At 50.1% G+C, this 22,010-nt stretch overlaps 1 protein-coding gene across 1 annotated transcript; it reads right to left on the reverse strand.

Annotated features, from left to right (window-relative positions):
• Positions 1-219: 219 nt before the first annotated feature.
• CES4A (carboxylesterase 4A) lies at positions 220-14,663 on the reverse strand. The gene is made up of 14 exons (XM_027516346.1): positions 14,568-14,663; positions 11,206-11,407; positions 7,304-7,445; positions 7,094-7,227; positions 6,641-6,794; positions 5,073-5,177; positions 4,891-4,995; positions 4,728-4,766; positions 4,078-4,218; positions 3,495-3,569; positions 2,955-3,108; positions 2,162-2,290; positions 1,884-1,956; positions 220-965 (listed from the first exon to the last, which is right to left on the reverse strand). Exons 1-14 carry the CDS (start codon positions 14,623-14,625, stop codon positions 824-826), a joined length of 1,653 nt encoding a protein of 550 aa, XP_027372147.1. The 5' UTR covers positions 14,626-14,663; the 3' UTR covers positions 220-823.
• Positions 14,664-22,010: the final 7,347 nt, after the last annotated feature.

The following is a 22,010-nucleotide window of genomic DNA, read 5'->3' on the forward strand; positions in this document are numbered from 1 at the left end:
GTGAGCATGGCGTGTGGATGTCCTGAGAGGTGCACTAGAGACAGTGAAAAAAAAAAAGCCAGGTGTTCTGCAGCCCAGGCAACTTTGTAGCAGCTCTCCTTGACTGAGTGAGCAGCGCAGGCTCAGCCCAGCAGAGAGAAGCCAGAGTGCTCCCTCCCTCCAAGGACTCAAATCAAGAAACCATCCACTTCACCCAACTGTTTCACAGATGGACACAAATTCAGGGCAAGTCAACGTGTCTTTATTAAGGACTGTCTCTGTGGCCAGGCTTTGAAGGGGCCCTGGGAAAAATCGGTATGGAAAGGGGAGAAGATCCCCAGCTGTCAAAGCATCACTCCTTATAACATATAACCTGCCCAAGGCCTCAGTCCAATGTGAAAAGGCATAAGGTTGAGCAGGATGAATGACGAACGGCAAACTGTTTGCAATGGCGGGGCAGTGGCAATCTGGGTGGACTTCCCATAAGAAGTGGCTTGAAGTTGACCTTGATGGGTGGGAGGATTTGGAGAAGGAAGAGAAGCATTTATTCTGAGTCTGGGTAGCTGGGCAGAATCTGGCAGAAAGGGCCTGGACTAATCCAATGGTCAGTGAGATAGCTGGACATCATGGGATGTCAGGCTGAAGAGGGTGATTCTGGGCCCCAAACAGGCTAAGGCTCTGTCATGGAAGGAATAGGGACCCTCTGCAGGACCTGGACTGGGGAGGGCCGGATGCTTGTCCCAGATATGTCCATGGCCAGTCTTCCCAAAGCCTGAGTGGTGGGACAATCCCTAAGGCTCCTTCCTGCAGAGCCACCCTCAGAATTGCCTGGCTTTTCAGGTCCTTAATTCTGATGCAGCCTCTTCCAAAAGGCCATCTTCTCCTCCCTGAGCATCACACCCACCCTTGTGGTTAAATCCAGCTGCAGGTACTTCTCATCCTTGTTGTAGCGTGGCCAGTAGGGCAGCTTCCCACCATTGGGGTTTCTGCCCGGGAGGAAGGAGAGAGGATTATTTGAGCTCATCTTCATCTTGCCTCCTTCTGTTACTTTTCCCTCATTCACTTTCCCTTTGGGAGGTAGGGTTCAAGAAGGCCTTACAGAGATGATATTTAGACAGATCTTTAAGAAAGAGGAGGAAAAGAGTGGTGGGAGGGGACTTCGAGGCAGAGGGAACTGTATGTGCAAAGGGTTGGAGGTATGAAAGCCTAGGGCTTTTGGAAGAAAGCACAAGTACAGGGTTAGGTGAAAATATACAGTGTGTGAAGAGAATAGGTGTGGAGAGGAGATGAAACAGGAAGGATTTTGAAGACTTTTGTTCCAAGTGAAGGGGGTGGGACTTTACCTGGGAACAAAGGGAAGCCATGAAGTTTTAAGTGGGTGATTTGGTCAAATGATATTTCAGAAAGATCCCTTGAGTGTCATCAGGAGGATGGAGAGAAAGGAGAGAGAATGTGGAGATGGAAACTAGTTGCAAGACTAGCCAAAGCTCAGCTGAGAAGTCATCTCTGCCAGGAAGCCACCCCTGCCCACCCCAGGTTGGTCAGACACCTCCTCTATGCTCTCATAGTGCCTTCTGCTCCCCCAACACAATTCTCATCATGCCAGATGGTAATTTAATATTTTTGTTAACCATTAACAGGCCACTGGCAGATGGGGATCATGTCTATGATACCCTTGAATTCCAGCTCCCAGTACTGAACTGGCCACATAAAAACACATTGACTGTGGAATGCTTGAGTGAATGAAGGATGTGGTCATGGGACAAAGAGAGGTACATTCTAGGGACATTTAGGCCCGGGTGCCTTTTCTATGGGACACACAAGGACAAATATCTGAAACAGCTGACCATTGGGTCTAGCGCTGGTAGGAAGACCACCCGCACCTGTTGAGGGATCAGACTCACCCTGTGCGAGCAAAGTTGGCCCAGTATTTCATCATCTGGAGGCTCAGTGCCTTCTCCTTGTTTGAGGAATGGCCTGGAGGCAGAATGGAAGGTGGTGTTTAGAACAGAGCATGGGGTGGGGACATCCCACCCCACTGCTTCCATGCTGGGAGGCTTTCATTTGGGAGAGCATTCCAGATTAAGAATTTGCTAGCTAACTCCCTGTGGTCAGCCAGGGGTCAGAACACAAAGATGGAGAGATTAGACACCCAGCGGGGAGTCACGTGGGGCTTCGGCACCTTTGGAGAAAGGACTTCCGAAGATGAAGCCGATCTCATCTCCGTGGTCTGCCCCATCAGTGCGGGGTTTTACGATAGTGCCAGGAGCGTAGTGCTCAAACTCATACAGGTAGACAGGGAAGCCAGCATCTAGGAACAAGGAACCCAATGAGGGCTGCTGAAAAAGTCTCAGCCCGGGCTTCTCATTCACCCCACGCATCCCACCCACCTGCATTAAGCAGGGGAAAGAGCCTGGGCTTCAGAACCCAGGGAGCAGATTCGAATCCTACCTACACTACTCATTAGCCATGTGACCTGGGGCAAGACACCCAACCTCTCAGAGCTGCAAGTCCTCATCTGCAGACTAGGGACGGGAAAACAGTTCATGGGATTGTGGTAAGCCTTCCTCTTCCTTCCACTGAACCTCTCCTCTCTCTATTTGGCACTTAAGGTTCTTCAGTGTCTACCTTCTCCAGCCCCTCCTTTGACCTCTCACCCATGTGTTGCCCAAGCCTGAGTCAGCCTAGGAAGGATCTCCAAGATACCCCTATAGAGGCCTGTCCTTGCAGCCAGGAGACCTTCCCTGACCACCCTAGGCTGTTTCCTCTGGGCTGGCCTTGGCCTTGGCCTTGCCCTCCTCAGCCCTAAGGAACAGCCTCTCTTCTCTGCAGTTGACAGTATGCTGCCTCTTCTGTGGCCACTTGGAATTCTACATCAGCCCAGAGGTACAGAGAGGGTGAGTGAGTGATTGATCAGCCCAGTGGCAAGCAGCACCAGTGGACAGGGTGTGGCCACTCTTGAGGACCCCACATACTGTGGTGGTAGTGGGCAGCCTGCAGTGTGGAGTACACAAAGGTAGCATCCGCTGCTAGGTCCATCACATGTTTTTGTAGCATCTTCTGGTCATGGTCATCCACATCACGCAGGTACTCCTCCATCACCAGTGGTAACTGCTCCTTGGTGACATTCTAGGTGGGGAAGTCACACCCACCCTGAGGTGTGGGGTGTCAGCTGGGTCAGAGGTAGGCACACCGGTGACTTGAATCTAGGCTTGGAACCCCCAGGAGTTTTTGGCCTGGGTGTCGGGGGATGAGGAGCCTCCTGGGAAGGTCTCCCCCTTTGACAATTCTTACCCCAGTGTTTTAGCTGCATAAGAACTGCCTGCTGTGTCCCAGAGGAAGTCTGGAGAGCCTTGCCCAGCAGCAGCCACCTGATCCCATGCAAAACCCCATGCCCCCTCAAGGAATATCTCTGTCCAGGCTGGGAGCCCTTTGTGAAGAGCAGCTACTAGGTAAAAATAGGGAGGCTGCCTTGTCCTACCAAACAGAGCAGACGTGACAGCACGGCCCCTCACCAACAGGGTGCTGGTACTCCAGAGCAGCTTGGCGATGGTTTCTTTCCTTAGATGGCTCATCGGGAACTTCATGATCTGCTCCACAAGGCAAGGGCCCAGGTGTAGGCCAGGCCCAAACATTAGGAAGGATTCCAGCTGTGCTACATCAGGCCCCAAGGCTCTTCTCAGAGCAGAAGTGCCCATGACCTTTTCCCACACTCCTGCTCCCAATGTCTCCTTCGCTAACTTGGTTTGGAGCTCCAGTGGGGGCTGGGAGGGCCCTCCTGTGCTCGGGCATCTGCCCTGATCCACCCAGGGAGCAAGGGAGGGACCCAGGATGTACAGCCACCTGGAGGGGAACGAATGGATATGAGGACCCATTCACACTATGAGCTAAAGATTTGGGGCCCCCAAACCTCCAAGAGACTACACTTCTCTCCCTCTCATCATTCCTGTACAGTTCTCACTGCACAGGGACTGCAGGAGGCTCCAAGCTCTTGGGCATCCCCAGAGAGACCTCTGGGATCTGACCTGGTACTCAGCACTGCTCAAGAGGCATCCTCTCCTACCCCTACTGTGATGGGCATCCCTCCTCTTCACTTACAAAAGGCAAGAGCCAGTTGAACTCCAGATTGTTGACACCCAAAAGGTAAGGCACAGGTGCAACCTGCCCTTGAGTCAGAAGCACAATAGGGTTGTCTTGGAACACTACACCGTCCACCACGGGGCTCATGAACCACACAACCTATAAGGCAAGGGGGTTTCCAGCCAATCCTCTCACTTACCCTCCTAGGACCCCGTTGGTCTAAGACACCAGCTCAGCAAGTTCCAGAAATTACTCTAGCTATATGCGCTTTGACTGGGAAAAGGCTGGGGCTTAGTCAACCTGGTGTGAGAGAGGACCAGCCACAGGCAGGACCAGGCTACTCAGACTCAGGATTCCCCCATTTCCCACCCCTCAGCTGACACCAAGAGGTATTCACATAGCGCATTCTCTCATCTCTTGAAAATCTTTGCTAAGACTTCTCTTTTCCTTCTATTTAAAATCCTACCCTTCCCAACATGCCCAACCTCCTGACTCTCCTCCTTTTGTTTCCATTAACTTATCACCTCCTAAAGAAGTGACTAATTCATTTATTTATAGTGTTTATTGTCTGCCCCTAGTGGAACATCAGCCCTGTGAAGGAATTTTGGCCTGAGTATCCTAAGTGTCTGGCTCACAGGAGATGTTCAGACAGAATGGGGTCTGCTCACCTTTTGAGGGTCTTCCTGGGAGTGCAGTTTGAAGAATCTCTGTGGGAAGAGAAGAGAATGGGACTAAAGGGAATCTTCTGAGGCATGGTGCCTGGGGCGGCTGGGTACCAGGTCAGAAGGATGCAGGCAGCTGGATCAGAGGCCGGAAGGAAGTTCTACCTACCATCTTCTGGGAAACACGCATCACCTCAGCCCCCGATAGTGTTCTCAGGCAGTCTACCAGAATCTTTGTGCTGTTGTGATTGCAGCCTGCCAGCTGGGCAATCTTCTGTGAAGAGAAGAGGTGCTTGAGTGTGTGCCCATCCTGCCTCCCTTGCTGAACCTTAGGAGAGAGGAGACACTCACCTTGGCCACCTTCAGTGGATCAGGAGTGATGAAGTTTTGGAATACTGCAGTGCCACTCTGGGAAATGGCCCGATGGAAGAGACCCCGGGCTAGGGATGATGTCATCTGCAGGGGTGGGGGGAGTGGCAGCCATGACATGCACAAATGGGGACCACTTGGGCAGTTTGGGGTGCCTTTCTGGCCTGGCTAGGCTGCTTGAAGGGGCCCAGAGAGGGCAGAAGCAAGGAGGGAGACAGGAGTTCTGGGTTGGAGTCCTAAATCTAGAGCCTGTGCCTTCTACTCTCTGGGCATCCATGTCCTGGTCTGTGGAATGGCCCCAGGGTTCCCCCAGGGCATCTGGTGCTGTTGCAGTGGTTCTGTTGTTGTAACAAACCAAAAGGGCCTACCCTCTGCTACTGGGCTAGGAATATGGGAAGGGGACCCTATGGTTCCCATGACCCCAATTACCTGCACTGATAGCTCTTAGCTTTCCCCTGCTACCCAGGTTGGAGAGAACAACCATATATGGGACCCCCATCCTATCCCCTGGGCACCTCAGACTTCATGTGCCCCAAACTTGCTCCAGCCACTCCCCATCTGGGTGTTGTCCCTTACCCACATCATCCACCTGGGCCTTCCCTCTCTCCTCCAGTCATCTGCATGCTGCAATTGGCCCTGTCCTGACTATTTGACCTCCTGCATTGCTCCTCTACTGTCCATCCTTCCTGCTTCTTTTTCAGAACTAGCCCCCATTAGATATAACATCCCTCACCCCAAGGTGGACTCCAAGCCTCTGTTTGTGCTTCATTTTAACCCAGATCCAGCAGACAGAGCCAACTCTAAAGGCACATCTGATTGTGTCACGCCCCTGCTTAAAATCTTTGCCTGCTCTCCAATGCATTTTCAATAAAGTTGCTTAACTTCTCTGGGCCTCACTTTCTTCCTCTGTAGAGTGGAGAACACTTCTCTTTTTGTAGAGTGCAGAAAGGGAATACTCCCCTTTTTGGATTGTTGAGGTAATTCAGTGAATGAATACACGTTAAGTGCTTAGAAAAGTGACTGGCACACGGAATGTGCTCAAGTGTTTGAGTGTTATTACTGTGGCCCATGAGGTCCTGTGTGATGTGGTCCCCGCTGACTGCCCAGCCACATGACCCTCACAGGGCACCTGACCTACCCTCAAACTCTAGGTCAGCAGTACCCCAGAAGTCAGGGGCAAAGCCCAGTCTCTAACCTAGGCCTGACTCGTATGCCTGATCTGTGGCCCCAACCCTGCCCAGAGGGCACATAGTGGTCTCTGTTTCGGGCATAGACCTCTGGGGGAATGTGGAGAGGCAGGAAGTGCTGGATGATCTTTCTGGCCCACCACATTCATAGACTTAGCATTGCCCTTTCTGGGCTGGCTTGGTTTCCTCCCTGAATGGAACAGATATCCTTGACTGTGAGGGGTGGTACCCATGGCAGTGGTGAGGGCAGGTCTGTGGATTGGAATGTTCTTGTATACCCAAATCTGCACAAGTATATGTGCAGAACCCGTGGGCCACGCGGTCCTGCGACTGTGCTTAGGTCTATCTGGGCATTGCACTCACCAGTCCCGAGATGCACATGGCCCCTGATGACTGGCCGAACAAAGTCACACAGCCTGGGTCTCCACCGAAGGCTTCGATGTTCTTCTGCACCCAGCGCAGAGCCGCAATCTGGTCCAGCAGGGCCCAGTTCCCGCGCGCTTGGCTGTCGCCAGTGCTGAGAGCGCGGGGCTCACTATCAGGGTCAGGAACCCCGCGCCTTGTTCCGCCCTGTCCCTCAGAGACTGGGTCTAACCACCGCATCTCCTTCCTTATAATTGGGCGCCGCCCCCATTGAGCGGTAGCGAGCACCTACCTGTCTGCTCCAAGCATTACACCTGCCACGCCCCTCACGAGGACACGCCCCCATAGACCACGCCCCTTTCTTCCACCCAATCCTCACCTCCTCCGCCCTTAGCCCAAGAGCCGAGGAGGCCCCGCCCCTGATCCCAGGCGTGGGTTTCCGGTCCCGCCCACCTGAGGAAGCCCAAGATGCCGAGCCTGTGCTGCAGAACCACGACCACCACTTTCTCCCGGGCAGCCAATTCGGAGCCATCGTACGTGGAAGCGGAACCCACGAGGAAGGCGCCTCCTGGGAACCAGATCATCACCTGGGCGAGAAGGGCTGAGGCCTGAGCGGGACAGTGGGGTGCTTGAATGGTGGGTGGTTGAAGGCTGAGTACTCACGGGCTGCAGAGGGTCCCCGCGCGCTCGCACTGGCGCGTGCACATTCAGGTACAGACAGTCCTCACTGAAGTGCAGCCATTTATATCGTTTGTGTGTGTTGAAATACATGGAAGTGACCTGCCCCCAGGACTCCTGGAGGCACCTGTGGACACGATGTGAGTTGGGGTCCGGCACCGTGGTGATACTGGGGAGATTGGTTTCAACCCAGGTTCCAATAGTGAGGGACTAGAACCCAAAACAAAATTTAGGCAGTGTGTGTGTGTGTGTGTGTGTGTGTCCTTGTCCTAGCAGTCTCCACTAACATTAGGTCCAGGGGTGAGGGGCAGGTTGGCATTCCCTGCCTTGCGCCTTGGTGTGCCTCTTCCCAAGGAAGGAAGCAGTTCCCTGCTCCTGTTGGAGACCTGTTGGTGCTGTCAAGCTAGAAACCTGGATGCCCTGAGCAAACTCCTTTCTTACCTGCCCTGTCCTCCCCTCAGTCTCTATTCTGACTCCAAAACAGCTTTTGAGTAGGCCCCCTCTGTTCACTTCAAGGCTGCTGCCCTGTGAAAGCCACCATCACCCTGGCCAGGACTCTGCCCCTGCCTCTTCACCTCCCCTCCAACTCATCCTCCACTCCCTGGCTGGAAAGATTGACAGACAACACAAATCTGACCATGTCACTCCCCTCCTTATTACCTTCCCTAGTTCCTTCTGCCCCCAGGATAAAGTCTAGGTTCACCCACATTGACCTAGGCTCTCCTTCCCATTTAGTCATTTCCTCCCAGTCACTCTTTGCTCCAAATACAGAGGACCTCTTGCCTCCCACCTCCTAGCTCCCATGCCTCTATTCTCTCTACCAAATGCCTTCTCCTCTGCCCAGCAAGCTCCTACTCACATTTAAGGTCCAGCTTATGTGTGTCTCTGCTGGGCACTTTCCCCTCTGGGCTTCCCAAACCTCTATACACCACTAACTACAATACTGGCCTGGAGTAATTTTGATTGGTTGTTTTTGCTTCCAAAGGGTAGGGATGGAGATGTGTTCATCTGATTCCTGGCACTTGGCCCTGTGCATATGCACTGTATAGATCTTGGGCTGTCAGGCCATCTTGCCTTCCCTCCATGCTGGCCCAGCCCTGGAGATGGCTATTCTTATAACAGGTGGGGCTGGGCGCATTTGACTGGATGCAGGAACCCTGTCTACCTACTCCTCTGTTCCCTTCTCTTGTCCCAGCCTGTCTTCACTATGTGTATGTGAGTTTTTGTAGGTGTAATTCATCTCCACCTCCCTAACCCTAGATCATCACCTGTTCCTTTTCAGTCCTTCCCCACAGCACTTCAACATACCTTGGTCCAAACCTATCCTCTACTACCCACCTTCTCCAGCAACTAATCTCTCTCTCTCTTCCCCTCAAGGCCAAACTTTTCAATAGATTTTCTTTCCCTCCACACCTACCACCTTGTCCAAGATCACCAGTAGGCAACTTGTCTCTCTCTATATAGATTGTCTTTGCTTGACTTCTCAGCAGCAGCTAATGTTGGTGTTAGTATCAGTTCAGTTCAGGAGCTCAGTCGTATCCGACTCTGCAACCCCATGGACTGCAGCACGCCAGGCCTCCCTGTCCATCACCAACTTCCGGAATTTACTCACACTCATGTCCATTGAGTCAGTGATGCCATACAACCATCTCGTCCTCTGTCGTCCCCTTCTCCTCCCGCCTTCAATCTTTCCCAGCATCAGGGTCTTTCCCAATGAGTTGGTTCTTCACATCAGGTGGCTAAAGTATTGGAGTTTCAGCTTCAGCATAAGTCCTTCCAATGAATACTCAGGACTGATTTCCTTTAGGATGGACTGGTTGGATCTACTTGCAGTCCAAGGGACTCTCAAGAGTCTTCTCCAACACCACACTTCAAAAGCATCAATTCTTCAGCGCTCAGCTTTCTTTATGCTGTCCAATAAATCACATCCAGCATCCCAGCAGGAAGGCCAGGGCTCTTAGAGCCTAGAACTGGGGTTATAAGCATTTGAGGCCTCTGTCTCCAACCTGCCACTAAAGCCATTCCTGTCAAAGTCACCAATGACTTCCATCTTGCTAAATCTCTCCCATCATCTTACTTGCCCTGATAGCCCCTCTGTATGGTTGACCATTCTCTGCTTCTTCAGAGCTTTCCTTCTCTGTTGTGGTTCAGTCACCAAGTCATGTCTTATTCTTTGTGACCCTGTGGACTACAGTACCTCCACTGTCTCCCAAAGTTTGTTCAAATTCATGCCCATCGAGTCGGTGATACCATCCAACCATCTCATCCTCTGCCACCTGACTTCCTTCTCTAGGCTTCTGCAATCCCACTGTCCTGGTTTTCCTGCCACCTCATGGGTGACTCCTTCTCTTCTTTCTGGCCTAAGTAGGACAATGCCCCAGGCCTCAATCCTCATTTCTCTTTTCAGTCTGATTTTTCTTTCCTGAGCTGATGTCCGTCAGGCCTAGGGCTTCACACCACTGACATTCTGATGACTAGTCTCCTTCCAGCTCCCTTTGTCCAAACCATCTATTCCACATCTCCACATGGATATCTATTAGACATGCCAAACTTAACATACCCCAAAATGAACTCTTGTTTTGCCCAAACCTGCTCTTGCCCTAGTCTTCTCCATTTAGGTAAATTGTGCCTCTATTCGCCTTGCTACTCTGCCCCCAAACTAGTCATTATCCTTGATTATTCTTCTTTCCTTGTGACTCACATCCAATTCTCCAGAAAATCCTGTCAGTGTTACCTTCAAAATAAATCTGGAGCCTGACTCTCCCACTCACCTCCACTGTAACTACCCTGGCCAAAGCCACCATCTCTGCAAGACCTTTCTTTCTCCCTGTTCTCCCCTTAATTACCACCCCACAATCTGTTCTAAGTTATCCACAAATTTGTACACCTGGCACTCTGTGTTCCAAACAGCCAGTGGCCAATATTCCCACAACTGACACCCAGATGTTTATGCAAGGGACACCCCAATCTCAAAACTCCTGATCCTCAGTGTTCCAACAATGGTTTTTTCATGTTCTGTCACCTGATCCATGGAGTTCTGAATAACAGTCACACAATGTTCAGAATGCCTAGGCTTCTCTCAGTGATGGCCAGTAGTTTAACAACCAACACCCCAGTGTTCCAGTAACAGTAAATCATGTTCTAACAGTGGACATCCTGTCTTTTAACAACTAGATACCCAAGTAGTTGTAGTTTTTTATATCACCTGACACCCAGGTTCTCATAGTAGACATTTTTCTAAATCCAGTAATTTATCCAACCAATGCTGAACAGTGTTAATGTTCATCATAGAATGTTCTGGACAGTGTGTTACTCAATGGTCTGAGTGAACAGTAAATATATTTGTTCTTGGTAAACTGCCAAGCCCAGTGCTTCAAAGGGCAGTCATTGTCCCAACATGCTCATGTGATTCAGGCCCAGCTAGGGGTTGCATTAAGACCCTGGGACATTGAAACTGCAACTGAGTCCAGGTTTCCCCATATTCTGCAGTGAAGGGCTGGGGGTGACATGTGGGCTTCTTAGGTTCAAGCACCAAGGAAGAGGGAAGAGCTCAGGGTTCTCTGTGTATGTACTGTTCCTCACACACATTTAGGGAAACAGCTTCCCAGTGGGTCCTGGGGGCACAGTCAGTATGCACCTCCTCTTTGCCTGGAGCTTTCCCACAAGAGAATAAAAAACAGCCTTATCAGTGCCTTAAATACCATCTAGACCAGCTGCTTCATTATATAGGTTTGGAAACTGAGGCCCAGAATGGTCCCCAGGCTTGCCTGTGGCCACACAGTGCACTCTTCAGTGAGTTGTTCAAACCCTGGCCCAGAAGCGGGCATGGGTTCACTGCCTTGCTTGGGATCTGCCCACCACCCAGCCCACAGTCCTCTGGTTCTTACACAGGGGCGTAGGTGGTAGCATCTCTGATTCCTTCCCAGGGCTCTGGGGGTTCTGGGGCAGCGAATCTGTGGGCACCCACAGGAGGTTTGGAGAAGGGAACTCCTAGGAAGACATTGATGGGCGTCTTCCCCACGTGTATCTGCTTTCCTCGGAGTGTCCCATATTTGGTATCCGCTAGAGGCTCCTTGGTGTGCAAGGCACCTAGAAAGAGAAGAGAAGGGTCACCCTGGACATCAGAAACACCTTGACCCATCTGCCACAGCACCAGCTTGAAACTTTTCACTTGTGTCATTGCCTACTTCTTTTGTGTTCCTCTTAGGAATTTTATCTAGTGTATTTGATTTAAGGTATCAAAGCTATGTTTCTTTGTTTGTTTTTCCCCTTCCGGAAGCACCCCTGTCATTTCTTTCTCTTCCGCCCCCTTTATCAAAACTAAATTTTTCAGGAATTTCCTAATGGTCCAGTGGCTAGAACTCTGTACTCTTACTGCCAAGGGCCCAGGCTCAATCCCTGGCTGGGGAACTAAGATCTCACAAGCCACATGGTCAAAAAACAAAACAAAAAGCTGAATTTTTCTGTGCCCTGGTTCCCTGGGGGCTCACCCTACGGAGATGACAGAAAGCAAATCTAATCAAAATATTATCGAACTTGATTGGGCATTAGAATCCTCTGGAGAAATCATCAGGAAATTCAGATTCCTAGGTCCCATTCTACATCCTCTGAAAGATAATCTCAGGTGGCATCAGGAAATTAGATTTTCAACCCCTTCTAGAAGATTTTGCTGCAACTCATTTTTCAAATAGCATTGATACAGCTGAATGCCAAAGAATTGATGCTTTCGAGCTGTGGAGCTGGAGAAGACTCTTGAGAATCCCTTGGACTGCAAGGAGATCAAACCAGTCAATCCTAAAGGAAATCAACCCTGAATGTTCATTGGAAGGACTGATGCTGAGCTGAAGCTCCAATACTTTGGTCACCTGATGTCAAGAGCTGACTCATTAGAAAAGACCTGATGCTGGTAAAGACTAAAAGCAATAGAAGAAGAGGGTGGCAGAGGATGAGGTGGTTAAATAGCATCGCTGACTCAATGGACATGAATTTGAGCAAACTCTGGGAGACAGTGGAGGACAGAGGAGCCTGGCGTGCTGCAGTCAGGCAGCAAAGAGGGATGGAAAAGAGTTGGACATGACTGAGCAACTGAACAATTGGTGTGATAAGAACACACCCTCACACCCCAGCTGCAGGTGGCCTCTCTGCCCACGTACCCAGGTTTTACATGAGCAATATCTGGGCACAAAGAACTGGCTGCAATAGTGACCCCTCAAACATGGAGGTATGCCAGTGGGGGCAAGGGACCATCTCACACCTCCTCTGTGTGTGTGTGTCGTCCCTTGCAACTTACAAGGCCCTTTCACATGGTCCTCTCATGTAGGCTTCTCAGTGGCCCTTGGAGGAGCAGGGTGGGGCCTTGAGGCCCAGAGATGGTTAGTGACCAGCTTGAGATCTCATAGGACAGAGCCAGGAGGTCAAGACCTATTGTATTACTCAGATTTGCCCTGAATTATGGGTCCACTCATGATTGAATAGCTGTTGACTATGACTGACTGATCTTTTATTATAGCTTGGCACTCTGCCAAACACTTTTATGCTCTCTCACCTCATCTGCCTAAAAAAATTTATGAGGTAACTGTTTTGTATTTTCCTACTACACAAATGTGGAAATGGAGGTTCAAAGGGGTATATAACTTGTCCAAGGTGACACAGACGGTCTCACATCAGAGCTCTGCTTTAAACAATAATGTTTTACTGTCCTCACTCCAGCCTCTGGAAGCACCTAAGCATGTGACAGAGTGCTCTAAACCCCTGAATCAGAGCTGACGAGGAGTGCTCCCGGTCCTAACTCTGCTACCCCAAGGCAATACGTAAGCACTTATGAAAACAATATTCCATGTTTTTAGAAGTCATAAAACACTAATTAAAACCAAGAGTTACAATTTCTACCTAATAAAAACAATGGCACCTCGACTTCCCTGGCAGTTCAGTGGTTAAGACTCTGTGCTTCCAATGCAGGGAGGTGTTGTTCCATCCCTGGTCAAGGAACTAAGGTCCCACATGCCTCGCAGTCAAAAAACCGAAAAGATGAAACAGGAGCAATATTGTAACAGATTCAGTAAAGACTTGAAAAATGGTCCACATCCAAAAAAAGAGAAATCTTTAAAAAATGATAGCACCCAATTCTGGCAAAGATGCAATGAGAAGGACACTCTCATATGCTGTTGGTGGAAGATAAATTGACACACCACCTTGAAAAAATAATTTGGCAAAATGTATAAGAGGCATAAAATGTTCACATGCTTTGACTCAGTAATTCCACTCTTGGTCCACCCTTATGAAAATAGTCAGAAATGCATTAAAATAAAGACTTTATGAACCACAGTCATACTTGCCATAGTGAGGACAAGAAGCATTATTTGTATCTGGGGATCAGGAAAAGTAAATGTAATTATGAACTCAAGTTATAAACTGTTTATGCATGACCTTAAGTGAAAAAAAAAAGAATAAAATTGTTTAAGTGCTTATATCACAACTATATACAAATATGCAATGAAAAGACTAACAATGTGCCAGAATGCCAAAAGTTGTTTTAGCAAAGTTTCAAGTTAAAAAAATTTTTTAATGTGGGGACTTCCCTGGCGGTCCAGTGGTTAAGACTTTCCACTTCCACTGCAGAGGGCTCAGGTTTGATCCCTAGCTGGGGAGCTAAGTTCCTGCATGTAACCAAGAAAAAAAAATTAATGTGTTAATATGGGCAAAACTAAATTATGATAGCCCTCAGAATGGTGGTGGTTATTTTGAGGATATGACTGGGAAGGTACATGTCAGATGTTGGAAATATTCTAGATCTTTTTTTGCTTTTTTGGCCTTGCCTCATGTTATGTGGGATCTTAGTTCCCTGACCAGGAATGGAACCCACCCCATTGCATTGTTGCACAGAGTCTTAACCATTGGACCACCAGAGAAGTCCTGAAATGTTCTAGATCTTTATCTGGCTGGTGGTTACATGATGATTTTACACACACACACATATACTAATATATATATATACTAATATAGTAAGAATTTTAAATAGTATTAATTATATAAAGAATATAAGTATATAGTCATAAACATAAAGTTACGTAAATTATAAGATATATTTTATAAAAATGTAAATATAAATGTCCATGCTCCCAGCTGCCCACCACCCCCATCCACCCAGATCTCTAAATGTCCCTACACTGCTATGCCCAGGAGAGGTTGAATTGGGGGCCTGTCCCTATGGCCTATGTCCCTCTTGAACCAGGGAAGGATGGGGGCTTACCCCAGGCTGTCTGCACCACCAGAAGGAGGGTGAGGCTCAAACACAGAATCCAATTCATTCTCCAGCCAGCCAGCTCCTGCCACAGTCTGGGATGATGTCTACCCCGCAGATGTCAGATGGCAGGTGAGTCTGCGGCGAGCTGGGCAGTCTGACCTTTATCTTCTTTTAGTCATGAATAGAAGGTGAGAGGGTGGGAGAAATTGTAACCAGCTCTCCCATCAACCCACAGCCTTATCTCTGCCTTGGGGTGATAAGTCACTGTCAATGATCTTGGCTCTTCGAAAAACTGACGAGCCTGTAACCCCTTTGCAGTATGCTCATCTGTGCAGTGGGCTTAAAGTTGAGGTAGTGTGAGTCAAGCACTGAGCACCAGAAGGTACTAAGGTTGGAGCGGAACACCTGAGTGCTTAGTTCTTAGTCCCCAGGTTTCCTCCCTGTGGATTTAAAGGCCTCACTCCCCGCTTCCCCTCCACACATACACAGAGGCTCCCCTCTGGTTTGTGCAGTCTCTTTTACAGGCACTCCCTAACCCTTCTCACACATGCTGACTTTCTCAGCCAGGACCATGTGGGTCTGGAAGCAGTCATGATGTGGAAGTCCAGAACTGGGTGATGGTGGTCAGGGGCCCAGGGTAACCAAATAAATATTCAAAACAAAACAAAACTACCCTATCCTTTGACCGAGAAATTTGGTCTGGGAGACCATCCAAAATACACAAAAAAATTGTTTACAGGATGAGTGTCCTATAGCCTTGTTGACAACAGCCTCACCCCAGTAAGACTGTAGGGGATGGGTGAAGAAGGATGTTACACCTACAGAATATAATTTATGCTACACGGTCAGTAATATCATGTTCCATGAGACTCTAGAGTAGCCGATGATTTAGCACTGGTTATGAGCCAGGCTACTGGGCTTGAATCCCAGCATTGCCACTTACAAGCTGTGTGACTCTTCTGGACTCCAGTTTTTCCATCTGTAAATTTTGCTCAATAATAGTACTTACCGAGTTGTAGTGAGGGTTAAATGTGTTCATGTAGGCAAAGCAATTCAAACAGGGAAAACCCATTGTCAGCTGTCATCATTAGTCCTTGGGGAAAAGCTGATGTGGTTTAATAACTTGAAAAAGGTAGAATCTGAAATTGTATATTGAATATGACCATGGAAAGTACATACCAAAATACTCCAGAGATGTCTAAAGTAACAGGAAGGATTGATGCCAAAATGGAGTCTGTGGTTGGCTCTGAGTTGCAGAGTCATCAGTGACCTTGATTTTTTTTTTTCCTTCTTTCTCCTTTCAATTTTCTGTAGTTTCTATGTTTTCTTTGGCCAACATTATGGAGAATGTACTATCATCGTGGGGTTTAAAGAGTCAGGTATGGGAGGGAACAGGGAAGGCAAGATCAGGGAAGTATGGGTTACCAGCAGTTTCATCTGGCCTGGGCCACGTTTCTCTTTCTGGATCATATTCCCCTTCTCATTACTTCATCTGCTGGCCTCCCCCGTGGTCCATGTGTGGCCACATCAATAGGAGTACGGAGCCTGGTTTGAGGGAAGTGACACAGCCACTTGTTTCTGCTTCCCAGGCTGTGACAAGGTTAGTTTATCTGTTTGTACTAAGCATGTGTTACTGAAAGGAAGGGCCAAGCTGGGAGGTGGAGGGGAGTGTGAGTGTGGAGGACAAGGGAAGTGAGTGGTGGAAAAGGCAGATGAGACTGTGAGTCTACCTGCCCAGCAGGCCTGGAGGTCAGTCACATGTAGAATCCCCAGCCCAGCTGTGCAGCAACTTGGCCCGCTCTGTGTGGGCCTTAAGGACCGGTCCTGCCAACAGCTGGCTCCATTCGTGCCACCTCTCCCTGGGGAAGAAACAACCTTTCACCTGGGCCATATAAGTGGGAGTAATGCCAGGCCAGGCTTCTGACTGGAGCACCTAGGACTCAAGTGGGTCCCATCCAATGCCCACATGGGGCACAGGGAACATTGAGTAGGGCGCTGGGTCAGTCAGGTGGCTCTGGGAATACATTATCTTAGGGGTAAGAACCTGAGATTCTGACATGTAATGCTAGGTGATCTTCTCCTGGGTCACCCAGCACCCTCTGTTTTTTGAGAGAAAAGTGAGGCTCTATCAAGCCTGGTGTGCTGCAGTCCACAGGGCTACAAAGTGTCAGAAACGACTGACTGAACTGAACTGAAATGAGGCTCCATCTGGTTCATGACTGGGCTACAAAGATGCATGACAAGTGGGGTGGGGTGTCCTTAGGGGCCAGATCACAGGATGAAGCCAAGCTCCTGATAAGAGAAGGAGCCTGTGCCTGGAGCTCTGCAGACCCAGTCAGTGCGGTGCAGTCATCTCTCATCTCTGTACTGCCTGAAGTATTGCAAAACTCCCCACTCTGGGCCTCACTTGCTGACAGTGCTGGCTATTGGAATCCATCTGCCTGCATAACCCCTTAGACCCTGACTCCAGCAGCTGGAAAGCTCACTCTAGGCATGAGGGCACAGTCTGGAGGGAGACCCACAGTACTGGGAATAGGTCCTGGCTCCATCCTCACTCTCTGTGTGGCCTCAGGCAAGGTGCTTCCCCTCTCTTATCCTCAGTTTCTTCCTCTGTAAAGCAGGGATCCACTCAGGACCCCAGAGGACGGTCCAAAGGTCCTATAAAACTACTCAGGACCCCAGAGGATGGTCCAGAGCCCTGAGGGAGAGAAAGGATGTGGGTGAATTTGAGCACAGAGGGAGCTCAGCAAGGCTACTTGGGGGGGGTGAGGCCTGGCCCTCTGATTGCCTGGTGCCCTGGGCCCTGGTCAAGACATCCAGAGTCAGAAGAGTCAGCTCAGGGACAGTAGGGACGGGCAAGGCCACCTCAGGAGAGGCTCCAGTGGGCAATGCCATCTCCAGACAAGGAATCTGGGCTGATGGGAAAGGAAGCCCAAGGGCTGGGGCAGAGGGAGGAGGGATGTGTGGATGCCACTATTCTCCAGTAACAGAGCTGGTGTTCCCCTGCCAAGTAGCTTCCTGTTCTTGGAATGGTTTTCCCAGGGCCTAGGCAAGCTGGGCTGGGAACTGGGGTCCAGGGGGACCAGAGGGCGTACAACTAAAATCCAAAAGGAGGGACTGCAGGTAAAGTGTGGGAGGGGCTTGGATGACAGCTTCCCTGAGACCCTCAGGGAAGGCCAGAGACTCATTCAGAACATCACAAGGCTCCGCCTGCCACCCCTTCTAGGCAGACACAGGCCCAAGAAAATTATTTCAAAGTGGAAAAGCCTCATAGTTTATTGTGGAAAATTCTTAAAGAGATGGGAATACCAGACCACCTGACCTGCCTCTTGAGAAACCTGTATGCAGGTCAGGAAGCAACAGTTAGAACTGGACATGGAACAACAGACTGGTTCCAAATAGGAAAAGGAGTGCTTCAAGGCTGTATATTGTCACCCTGTTTATTTAACTTCTATGCAGAGTACATCATGAGAAACGCTGGACTGGAAGAAACACAAGCTGGAATCAAGATTGCCGAGAGAAATATCAATAACCTCAGATATGCAGATGACAGCACCCTTATGGCAGAAAGTGAAGAAGAACTAAAAAGCCTCTTGATGAAGGTGAAAGAGGAGAGTGAAAAAGTTGGCTTAAAGCTCAACATTCAGAAAACGAAGATCATGGCATCTGGTCCCACCACTTCATGGGAAATAGATGGGGAAACAGTGCAAACAGTGTCAGACTTTATTTTTGGGGGCTCCAAAATCACTGCAGATGGTGACTGCAGCCATGAAATTAAAAGACACTCCTTGGAAGGAAAGTTATGACCAACCTAGATAGCATATTCAAAAGCAGAGACATTACTTTGCCAACAAAGTTTCATCTAGTCAAGGCTATGGTTTTTCCTGTGGTCATGTATGGATGTGAGAGTTAGACTGTGAAGAAGGCTGAGCGCCGAAGAATTGATGCTTTTGAACTGTGGTGTTGGAGAAGACTCTTGAGAGTTCCTTGGACTGCAAGGAGATCCAACCAGTCCATTCTGAAGGAGATCAGCCCTGGGATTTCTTTGGAAGGAATGATGCTAAAGCTGAAACTCCAGTACTTTGGCCACCTCATGGGAAGAGTTGACTCATTGGAAAAGACTCTGATGCTGGGAGGGATTGGGGGCAGGAGGAGAAGGGGACGATAGAGGATGAGATGGCTGGATGGCATCACTGACTCGATGGATGTGAGTGTGAGTGAACTCTGGGAGCTGGTGATGGACAGGGAGGCCTGGCGTGCTGCGATTCATGGGGTCGCAAAGAGTCGGACATGACTGAGTGACTGAACTGAACTGAACTGAACTGAACATTATGATGGCACCCCTAATGTCCCCCAGTTCTTCTGTCTTTGAACTGTGGTTGAAGGAGCCATATGATTTTCTCAGACAGAGCAATTGAAATCTGTGGACACACCTATACCAGGGGGCAGTTATTGAGCACTTGCTGTGTGTCAGGCACTATTACAGGCACTTTACAGCTAATTATCATTCAGTCTTCATAGCATATCCATAAAGGGAAAACTAAGGAACAAAGAAACTAAATAACTTGCTCATATGTATCTAGTAGTTGCTAAGCTGTATTGGGACCCTATTAGTGAGGGTATATGCGTGTGGATGTGTGTGTGTGACTAGCGCTGGGTATGTACACACTTGTCTGCATCTACTGGGAGTGTCTACCAATCTCTTATCAGGTGGCTGGGTCCAGGTGTGCATGTTTGACCCTGCAGTACCCCCTCATGCTCACACACTCACACGGCTCACTGGGTCCTTCCCGTCACCCTGCCTTGGGGAGGCTCCCTGGGTCCACCAGTCCCTGCCCTGCAGGGCCTGGTCCTTCTGAATTTATGGGTGCCCCTGGCTTGCTCCCTTCACTCTGGGTCCTGGGGCTGGACCATCGGTGGATGGAGGATGCGCTGCTGGCAGGGGAGGGGAGTTCCGTGAGTAGTGGCCCAGGGAAGTGAGAGTAGAGAAGCAAGAAGACTGGAATCCTAGGAGCACCCCCTTGTCTGGCACAGCCTCCCCCTCGACCCCAAGCCACTGGGACCATGCCAAGTCATTCCTCTCCCTCCCATGGACAGAAAACCCCAGAAGTTGGGGGAAGAAGAAGAAGGGAGGAAGTTGACCTGGGACACGGTCTGATGCCTCACCAGCAGGCTCCCCTACCCTCCTTGGAGCTTTCTGGCAGTGGTGACACCGAAGCTGGTGTGTGTCCCCCCAGCCCGCACTTCCCCACAGCTGCCAGGTGTGGTGTGCCCTCAGACCTGGAGGAAGAGGCCTGTTTGTAACTCCAGCAGGGTCTAAACCGACCCCTTGATTCCCAACCCAGTCCTGCTCACCCCCAGGCAGCCCCCCACCCTCCAGGAGTCTTCCTTCTCTCACCTTCTTGTCCCCTCAATTACCACGTCAGCCTGTCACTTCTAAATCTAGAGCTCACCAGTGCCTTCTGTCCCGCCCTGGAAGCCCGCACTGGCCCCCTTCTTGCTCTCCCTGTCCCCTCCCTCGTCACCACCCCCAACCTGTTCATGTCACCCCCCCACACCCAGTTAAACCTTTCCCAGGCTCTCTGTCACCCTCCAGGCCAGGCCCCCAGTCCAGCCTCCAAGGCTGTTCCCAGTCTACTCTTTGCTGGCCTCTCCAGATGTACAGAACTGTTTCCTCAGCACATCTTAACCTCCAGGCCTTTGTTCCTGCTGTTCCATCTGCCAGGAACGCCCTCCTCCCTGCTCCCACCACTCAAGCCTACCCTCCCTGGCCTGAGCCACTTCTGCTGGTCAGCCTAGATGTCCTGCCTTCCCTGTCTCCCAAGTCAGGCCAGTCTATGCCTCTATGTTCCTACAGCTCTTTGTGTCTCCAGTAACACACTGTGGAATTGGAGGCTGTTTACCTGTCAGACTCTCTTACCAGCTTGTGGGGACATGGGGATGATAAAAGGAGGCCTTCAATGCTGTGTAAAGAGCTTGAACTTGCTTTGAGGGTGGCAGGCAGCTTTAGAGTAGCCGAGCAGCATGATTTGGAACCTCTCTGGTTTATGACTCTTTTCTGCCCTAAATGGACTTCCCAAGACAGAACTTCCCAGGTGGCACAAGTGGTAAAGAATCCTCCTGCCAATGCAGGAGACATAATAGACATGCGTTTGATCCCTGGGTCCAGAAGATCCCCTGGAGGAGGGCATGGCAACCCGCTGCAATATTCTTGCCAGGAGAACCCCATGGACAAAGGAACGTGGAGAGCTACAGTCCATGGGGTTACAAAGAGCTGGACATGATTAAAATGACTTAGCATGAGTGCACAAAACAGAATTGGTCTCAACTGCAAGTAGTTTTCATTCAAGCAGCAGCAGCCAGGAACTTAGTCTGACTGAGGAAGGGTATATGTGGGACCAAAGTTGGTGGGACGAGATAGTGGGGGGAGGGGAAGTCATTGTGTTTGTATTAAAATCCAGATGTCTCAAGGGAAGGGTATATTGATCCTCAAAACCAAACAAAAGAAAGAAATGTGTGCCCCACTCAAAAACCTCTGGCTGCTTTTCACCTGTTGTTGCCTGACAGGGCAGACCTTGTCTTCTCTCTGTGACAGCAGCTTGACTGATGCACTAGTCCAGACACCCACCCCCAGCCTGTTCTCCCATGTCCTGGTGGTGCTCTGAGAACTGTGCAACCCCAGAAGTCAGTCTCCCTTAGCTGGGGGGAGAGGAAAGAGCCCAGGCAGGCCATAAGTGGGTGAGGTACTAGGGCTGGGAAGTTTGCATCTCACGTCCAAGGGTGGGAGCCCTGGCCCTGCTGGACTCTGCTCTGTCTTGTGCAAGGGCCAAGACTGGGCAGCATGGACACAGGGACCTCCCGCAGCCCTAGTCAGAGGCCTCTGAGGTCGGTTGTCCGCTGGATCCCCTGAAGCCGCAGGACCCACCCTCTCCAACCCCAGGTCTCTGCCACCAGAGTCCACCCACCCATCTGATCAGAGAGGACAACATTTGTCCAGAACTAAGCAGAGCTTTGCTGCCTAAAGGGCCTGGGTTCACATGCAACAGTCCCCATCCTCATACTTTCTCAGTCTCTCACTCAGCAAGCATCCTTTAACCCCAGGTCCTGCCTGATACTGGTATGGGAGATGCAGAGTGGGTCAGGCTGATTTCCAGTCTCAGAGAGCTTCTGAGAGGGGAAGAGGAACACTGAAACCAGCAGTGCCAGCCTAGAGTGGGATACACTGTCATGGACAGAGCTCAGGCCAGGCCCAGAGAAGGCAGGGAAGGCTTTCCGGAGGAGGATCCTCTGCGGAGCTTGAGGTATGAGCTGGAACTTTCCTTGGAGCAAGTGGGAAGAGGAGGAAGTTTGGGAAAAATCCCCCTACATGAGAAGCAGGCAACATTTCACAGGAGTCACAGAGGGGCTGATGCTCTAATGCAGCGAGCAGTCCCCAACGTTTTTGGCACC

Source organism: Bos indicus x Bos taurus, chromosome 18 (genome assembly GCF_003369695.1).
Source record: "Bos indicus x Bos taurus breed Angus x Brahman F1 hybrid chromosome 18, Bos_hybrid_MaternalHap_v2.0, whole genome shotgun sequence".
NCBI classification, from domain to species: Eukaryota; Metazoa; Chordata; class Mammalia; order Artiodactyla; family Bovidae; genus Bos; species Bos indicus x Bos taurus.

Coding starts and splice junctions, on each gene's coding strand:
- CES4A (XM_027516346.1), bottom strand. CDS start 14,625: ATGAATTGGATTCTGTGTTTGAGCCTCACCCTCCTTCTGGTGGTGCAG. Junction 7,446..11,205: donor GCTACCACCTACGCCCCTGT/GTAAGAACCAGA, acceptor TCGTGTCCACAG/GTGCCTCCAGGAGTCCTGGG. Junction 1,957..2,161: donor CGGAAGTCCTTTCTCCAAAG/GTGCCGAAGCCC, acceptor TTCTGCCTCCAG/GCCATTCCTCAAACAAGGAG.